Source organism: Miscanthus floridulus, chromosome 2, assembly GCF_019320115.1.
Source record: "Miscanthus floridulus cultivar M001 chromosome 2, ASM1932011v1, whole genome shotgun sequence".
Classification (NCBI taxonomy): Eukaryota; Viridiplantae; Streptophyta; class Magnoliopsida; order Poales; family Poaceae; genus Miscanthus; species Miscanthus floridulus.
The window spans coordinates 11,032,534-11,040,424 of record NC_089581.1 but is presented as its reverse complement, the minus strand read 5'-3'; the positions used below and the strand labels follow the sequence as shown (position 1 = coordinate 11,040,424).

Here is a 7,891-nt window from a genome sequence, read left to right as displayed (position 1 = left end):
CCGCAGTCGCCGAGACTTTCAGGCCCAAGATCCGCGAGTTCCTCTCCAATTCACTCCAACCTTTTTCAGTTTCTGATGACAAATAAATTAAAAGTTGCTCTAAATAATAACCCAAATTAAAGTTAACCAGATGTTTATGGTTTGGTGTTGGATTCCTTGTGGTGGAACCTGTCCACCCGAATTAAGTTCTCGACTTGGCACGAGTGCTCATATTTTCTTGAATTTATTTTAAGATTTAACAGCGCTATGCTTTCAATGGTAGCGACATCCCGTCGGATTTCGTAATCTCGAGATCTACCGGCTCAGTCCTTCAGAGGTGTTCATAGAGGTAAGGTTTACGTAAGTATGTTCATATCATAGACATCTATGTTGTACTGTTTAAGTCTCATAAAAAAATGTTTATGGTTTGCCCGCCCGATAATCATTACTGAAATGATCATGTAAAAATGTCCGTGTCAGTTTTTCTTGGAAAAACCTAAGGCAGACAAAGAGTCATGACGACGCAATCTTTCGCAAAAATACACACGGACAGAGGCCAGCACTGCATACTGAACCATCAAAGACCAACATTGCTTTGGAAACAAAAAAGGACACGAGTTTATCCGACCTTCTACGTTTTTTACTGTTACAAAATAATCACCAGCCAGGCGACCTCAGCTTCTTTTTTCTACTGTTACACAGCGTTACAGCTAACGGGTTCAAAATCAGTGTTTGCCTGAGGTCGCCTCCCTCGCTAAACAATCTACCAGTTACAAGCACAACTAATTGATTGGTTCATATAGACTTATCAAGATTGCTATCCTATCATACTTACCGAGAGGTCAGTAAGTCCCCAGCAACCAGACTGGAGCAGCTACGAGGTGACCACGTTGTCATTGGCTTCTGGTGCTGGTTGTGGCGCCGGTGTGGCATCCATTGGGTCAACTTTGCTCTTAGCAGCTTCATACTCTGATAGGAGATCTATAAACTCGTTGAGCAGCTGCTGGACTTTCCGGTTCGATGCCATCGATGGAAGTATGTCTTCCCTGAGAAGTTTGTGCTTCTTCATCCCCTGTACAATTGGCATCAGTTACTTTACAAACTGGAGATCATGTATGCTAAGAACATGAGAACTGGAGTGCCATATATTTATAGTTCATGAACCCTAATGGTTATCTAGAAAGGCGATGGATCTAGTATGCACATGGTGAGTGAAAGACAGACTTACGAGAACATCAGGATCCCACGATGGATTTTTGGGTTCCGTAGATGATGCAGATCCAAGCATGCCCAACGGAGGACCTAGGAAGTTCTCACAAACCTCACGTAAACGAGATTCGTCTGCCTCTCTGCATATAAAGAAATAAAATAAATGTGTCAGTAAATCATCACCAACTAATTTCCATCGGACAAAGATATTGACATATTTTGTCGGTCAGTTCAACAGACACAGCTGAGCACCCACATAACCAACCTTGCCAGAAACCGTATGTAGGATAGAAGGCATTGGCGATACTCCTGTGGTGACTTCAAAGCCAAAGAAGCAGCCAACTGGGTCTCTAAATGGGCGCGTGTCTGCAAACCATCATCTGTAACCCTGAAACAGAAACTCCCACATCAGTACGTTTAGAGCAAACTCTGATATGTAGTACATTAGCATGCCACAGACATAATTTCAAGTGTTCATAAATACTAAAGCAATCAAAGCGGCATGCAGACCTGCTCCATATAGGCTTTCTAGCCATGAACTTGCCTAGATCAATCTGCAACTTGCCTAGCTCTCCACCTTGGGGGGAACTAAATGAGCTAGCAAAATTTGATGCTGGAAAACAATCATCGGCAATCCTTAACCAGCACTTCATGCTCATGTCAAAAAGAAAAGCATGGCGACTGGCAAGGACAACTAAGGGAAAACCACATCTTGAGAATTTAGCAGATATAACCTTTACTGCACCTGTCAACAAGGCAAAGATAACTACTAAGCACAGAATAGCCATCTCAGGCTGTATGTGGAACTGAAGACTAGATGTACAAACAGTTACCAGCATGATTTGCTGACGACTCATCTGGAGATGCAACCAAAGCAGCCAATGAGTCCTGCAAAATGCAGGTCCTGTTATAGAGGTCCCATATGTACATTAGACCTCTTCTTGTGACAAGAAGCAATTTCCAGCAGTCGTCACAATCTATAAAAACGGCTGCAGATCCCATCATCATTGCTGGCATTGCTCGTCTTCCACATTTTGTGTAAACCTAGTTAATTAAGAGCAGTCGATTGTGAGAACACAGAAGCCTATTCCAATAATACTTGACTGGGGTTACATAGTACTCCCTCATTTTCAAAATGGAAGGAGCAGTTTGACCCGGCGTGGTCTCCAATGCCACACTTTGACCATCAATATCTCATATATATTATAATTTATGAACATGAAATTTGAAATTTGAAATCATACTTAATTTGCACGGTATAATCTACAAGTTCTTTAATTGTTACTCAACACTTAAAAGTTCAAATCTTCAGTTGTGTGCGCGCCTTACAAAAAAAGGAGGGGCGGTAGCATCCATTTAAAAAGATAAAATCAATCTATAAGAAATTCAGATAAGAAAACATTGCTCACCTGCAGGTAACCATCTTCACAGCCAACAGCCCAGAAATTTGCATTGCCTGCCAAGACAGTAACCTTTGCAGATATACGATCCAACCAAAGAGTTTCTGTTCCTCTTGTACACCTTATCTCAGTTTCTTTTGTTGAAAAGGCACCACCAACACCAATCATATCACCTGCAGCGCGTTCTACAGGCTTTGCTTCAAGGCAGACTGGCAAGGAATCCTCATTGTCTTTCTTAACTAACACATGTATAGAAAGCGAGGTACATGTCAAAGAGCCTGGAACAACAGATCCAATGCGTTCTACACTCAACATTCCATCACTGCCAGCACTGGTTGAAGCTTTTTGAATAACAAGACTCTCTGTAATGTTCGCCCTTGCTGTGACACCAGAGCGATCCTTAACTCCAGAGTTGTTACAGTTACCGTTACTACCATAAGATGGTCTTATCCCATTCATTCGCTGATCTAGGGATGAAAAATCCACAACCTGGTTCTGAGAACGGCTGGGTATGTTATCCTGGTTGGAAGGAAATCCAACAGCCTCTGGGATTATTCTTTTCCGGCCATCAGGACGCCGGTATTCCCTCTGCTTCACTGGACTAGATAACCGAGTAACTTTATTCATATCATCAGCAGCAGGACCTGATGTTTTCTTCTCAGCTTCAGGTAAAGCTTCAGGAGCTTTCTTACTTTGCACAACAGGAGCTGGGTTAGGCACATCTGCAGAAACTTTTGGGGGTGCTTGAAATTGCTGGACAATGGAAGTCCCCTTTTTGCTAGCCAATTGCTTTGCTGATGCTTCTTCTAGCAGTAACTGTGCAGGGCTTTCAGCAAGATTTGATTGTCGTCCTCTGACATCACCATATCTACTCCTCTTCAATTCATCCAGTTCAGAATCACTTAACTTGTATCCAAGCTCCTTTGCTTCAAAGTGAAAGTTGGCAACAGATCCATCCAAGGAACATGCAAAAAGTGAATAACCATCAGGGCTCCTATCAGTGAAAAGCACATTATCACCGTGAGCTTGGGTATATGGGTAATAATAACTATATAGAGGAACAAACGGAGATGCCTTACCAAGATAAATCAACCACACTTTGAGAGAAAAAATGCTTAGCAACAAACAATGGCCGCACACTCACTGTTGTCCAAACAGTAATTGTTCTGTCCTGACTTCCAATAGCAATAACATTATATGGTTGCTGTTCTTTTGATGATATCTTTGATGTTCCATTGGCCCAACCAGCTGGTGCAGCTTTTGTGTCTTGACCATTTGAGAAATTCTTACGAAACATCGAGTTATTAAACTTAACAACAACGATAGGTGCGTTATGCCCTAGAAAGTCAAAGGTAGCAGACCACTCGCCTCTTTCAAGCACAGGGGCTGAATGCCTAGGTTTCTGGAAGCCGTGAGTCGTAGTAATGAAGTGGCCACAAGGTGACCATGCAAGTCGCCTAAAAAATGTTGAACCAAGCTGCAGGAAGAAGGAAAGTAAGAAAGGATTGCACTGAGGGCATGTTGATCATAGTAAATTATAAAATTCAGGAAACATAACATACAGATTTTTCCCAATGGCCTTCTGTCTTGTGAGCAAGACTCCAGTCGCTTGTACGCCATATTATAACAGTCTTATCATCTGATTGGCTTGCAATGAAAGAGCCAATAGGATCCCAGGTAACACCTTTGACCAAGCTGGAATGCCCTCTCAAGACGGCAGTGCACATACCATTGGTCATGTTCCATATGTGAACAGTATTATCCAAGCTGCCACTAGCCAATGTTGAATCATCAGGGGACCAATTAAGATCTACCTACTTTAGGCATAGGAAAAGAAAAGGGTGTTCAACAGTTAGACAGTTACAATAACAAAATAATAAGAACTAAAGAAAGAGTAACAGCACAAATTCTACAAATGCTTATTTAAGAAAAACTAGGCAGGATATACAGCATGGGTGAAGATAATTACCACGTCTGCAGTATGCCCTCTTAAGGTCATAACAACCTTCCAATTCTCTACATCTGGAGGTTCCCCACTACCAAACTCAGATGTTCCAGAACCAGCTTTTCGCTCATGAATTAGGATAACCTGATCATCTGATCCAGAAGCCAGATAGCGGCCATGCCTTGCCCATCTCACACAATTTACTGATCCAAAATGATCACGCATTGTAGCTAGCAACCCTTGGCTGGAATCATTGTTGGCATTATTCTTATCCACAGATTTCATGCTCCATATTCGAACCTATTGCAACACCACAGCAAATAAAAGGAACTTAGTACGGAGGTCACTTATGAATGATAAAAGGAAAATATGAAACAGTGGTTACATCTCAGTATCACATAACAAGTTACAGACAAATATGTGTTAACATGACAAGAAATCACAACCAACTAAATCTTAAAATTTTCAATTATCACTCAACAATGAAATTACCAATATTCTCAGTACAGAATCACATCAATGCCAAACCTTAAGTTTGACGAACACTCAGTAAGCTATATAAATTATAATGCAACATGCTAGCTAATATGAACTAAAAACAACATAGTGAACCCCATGAGATTAAAATTTGGGACGATGAATAGTGACTTCACAATAAATGCCAGTTGAAAATCCAGTCACTAAATCACTAATTCCACAATTAGATCAGACATACTGCTAATGGCAAGGTTATGTATGAATAGAGAATTGTTAGCCAAAGGTGTGTTCTAACGAAAAAAAATACAATATATATTTTGGGATGGAAGGCATTGACCCCCAACCCGGGAACGTCATCCCCGACCTGGTTAAGCGGGGGTCATTTTCGACCCCGCCATGTAAAAACCTCTCACAAGTAGTGTATCATGTTCCACAACATGTCGACAAGGGAACTTTGTGACTATGCCCAAATTAATACCTTAACCAAACAAGCTGGACCCAAGAATGCAAGGGAATGCTCATAAGCTACTAGTAGTGGAGGACTCAAGAGAGTTCTAGAGCCTAGGCAAAGTATGATGAATGTTTGCTATAAACAATTTGTTTTCAATCCTTACGATAAAACTAAAATTCAATTGAGTGTTCGCCAAGGAGCCCGGCGGCCGGTCGGACAGGGTCACCTAGCGGCGAGTCCGTTCTGGTTACATGCAATCCTTAACCTCCAAATACTTTCAGCTGGGGATATCACTGAAGCACAATTAGCACGCAAGTGTCAACCTATTATATAGCACTGAAAAAGTCCAAGACAGGGCAAGTCAGCAGGAAAAAAAAACAATGAAATGAAAAAGGTAAAAGAGAAAGGGAAAATTACAGTGCTGAGCTCGGATTAAACAAGAAGCAGGTAAAGGAAAAACAACAAAAACAAAAACAGAAACACAGGATACCTTCTGGTCGCCGCCGCCAGTAGCGAAGCGGAGGCCGCCGGGCTGGATGTCGATAGAGAAGATCTGCAGGCCCTCGTGGCGAATCCAGCTTGGCTTCTCCGTAATCATCTCCTCAAGCCCTAGATTCCTCCGTAATCATCTCATGACACCTCTATATGAGATTACACACTGCTCGTGCATTACAGTCCCAAACCGACGAGACCATGATGCCCAAAACCCTAGAATTCGGCAGCAGCGAAAACCCTAGCAGGGGACGACTGATAAAGGGAATAGGGTGGGCAAATCGGACAGCACTAGAGGTATAAAGCTTGGAGGAGTAGGGATCCGGAGGTTACTCGGCGGCGGCGGGCGGATTCGATCGGCGCGGCGGCGGCGGAGCGAAGAACACGGCGATGGGGACGAACGTGAACGTGTTCGTCCTGTTCGTGTGAGAAAGGAAAAAACAAAAACGAACGAAAAACGAAAACGATTTCGAATGAAAATTGAACTGAACTGGCCTGTTGGTTGGCTGGTTCGTATCGTTACTGGTTCGTGCTGCTAATTGGTTTGTGTAAGAGAAAAATACTATTCTGACTAAAAATTTACGATTATTTACGACAAACCGCAGTCAAACGCGGGAAAGTGTGAAGGAAAGGCAGAGATGTGTCGAGAATTAAATTTGCTTTTTGGTCCCTTTTTCTCTCTCTCTTATAAATCGTATACCGTTCAATGAAGTTGCATGCTTTAATATTAGTACTTTGGAGAAGGAACATTGGATGTCAGTAATTGTAACGTAGTAGAGCACGTGTATTCTTTGCTTGACCTCTACTGTCTTTACGAAAGGTCAAGTTAGTTTATGTATTTGTTTATTCATTTATTTGTTTGTTTGTTATCATATACAAGAGCTTGAATTTACAAGCTTTGCAATTGGCACTGTCAGATAGATTGTTCACACGAAAGAAATTGAAAGGCAGCTGACACAGAAATTCAGCGCTAGCAAAAGCAATATGCTTGCTCAAAAGATTATCAGGCATGATGCATCCCAACCAGCTAATATTCTGTGCTCATCAGATGTGTCGCCGAGCCAAGTAGCGTTGGCTTGTCACCCAAGCGGGAGCGTTAAGGTGGTGCGGATGCCTGTGTGTGGCTCTTTGGGCCCTGGGCCTGTGGTTGCTTTCACTGCCTTCCCCTGCTAGGTTTGAGTAGTGGCCTTGCAGTCTTCAGCACCTTTAGGCCTTTGGCAGACCACCACCTTTTTTATTATTTGTTTCCTATTTCTTTTTTATGTTGGGCCACTGCATCGCAGGCCCATTTAGGTCTTTGGCAGACCACCCCTGTTTTTATTATTTGTTTTATATTCCTTTTTATGTTTTCATTTTCATTGTTTCTGTCATTGTTCGTGCGTCAATCTAAATGAATAACAGACAAAAAATAAGTATATGGATTTCAAAATTAACAGTGTTATATATATTTATACTATCCTACTTACTCTAACTTGGAAGGGGTAGTATTGGAGCCCAATGCATCGCAAACCTGAGCACTCGCCGTGTCTCTGATGCTGAGACGTCACCTCGCTGACACGACTCCCAGATGCTTTCATTGGCTATGTTGGTTTCGCTGGAATTTAACTTATACGGATGTTTATGCTAATTTGTTATGAGAAAAAAAATTGTTCGTTTGCTGAGAAATATTGTTGAAGTAGTACAACAGGACCATTGTTTGCTCACAATTGTGTATTCAATGTCTGGACATGTCTCTGAACAACGTGGGGCCCAGAATAATTGTTGTGCAAGTAAGTGAATATATTAATTTTAATCTTCAAGCCTCGATGACTGAAAATTTGATTAAGACATAGGTTGTTGCAGTGTTCATGATGTGACCACGCCAGCGTCGGGGACCTCTCCGACCACCTCGGCGACCTCTCCGACCACTTCACCGACCTCAGTGACCTCTCCGACCAC

General features: G+C 42.2%; 1 protein-coding gene across 3 annotated transcripts; it reads right to left on the bottom strand.

Annotated features, from left to right (window-relative positions):
- Positions 1 to 528: 528 nt before the first annotated feature.
- On the bottom strand, positions 529 to 6,435 carry LOC136537915 (protein HIRA). 3 transcript variants are annotated; one of them, XM_066529892.1, is made up of 10 exons: positions 5,952 to 6,435; positions 4,558 to 4,833; positions 4,151 to 4,402; positions 3,668 to 4,065; positions 2,598 to 3,582; positions 2,022 to 2,232; positions 1,699 to 1,933; positions 1,454 to 1,576; positions 1,208 to 1,328; positions 529 to 1,051 (listed from the first exon to the last, which is right to left on the bottom strand). In XM_066529892.1, the coding sequence occupies exons 1-10, from the start codon at positions 6,057 to 6,059 to the stop codon at positions 854 to 856; spliced, it is 2,907 nt and encodes a 968-aa protein (XP_066385989.1). In that variant the 5' UTR covers positions 6,060 to 6,435; the 3' UTR covers positions 529 to 853. The 3 variants fall into 3 exon arrangements, with proteins under 3 accessions (XP_066385989.1, XP_066385991.1, XP_066385992.1); XM_066529894.1 differs by lacking the exon at positions 5,952 to 6,435 and adding an exon at positions 5,625 to 5,770; XM_066529895.1 differs by lacking the exon at positions 5,952 to 6,435 and having other exon boundaries at positions 530 to 1,051; positions 4,151 to 4,405; positions 4,558 to 4,682.
- Between the last annotated feature and the right edge of the window lie 1,456 nt (positions 6,436 to 7,891).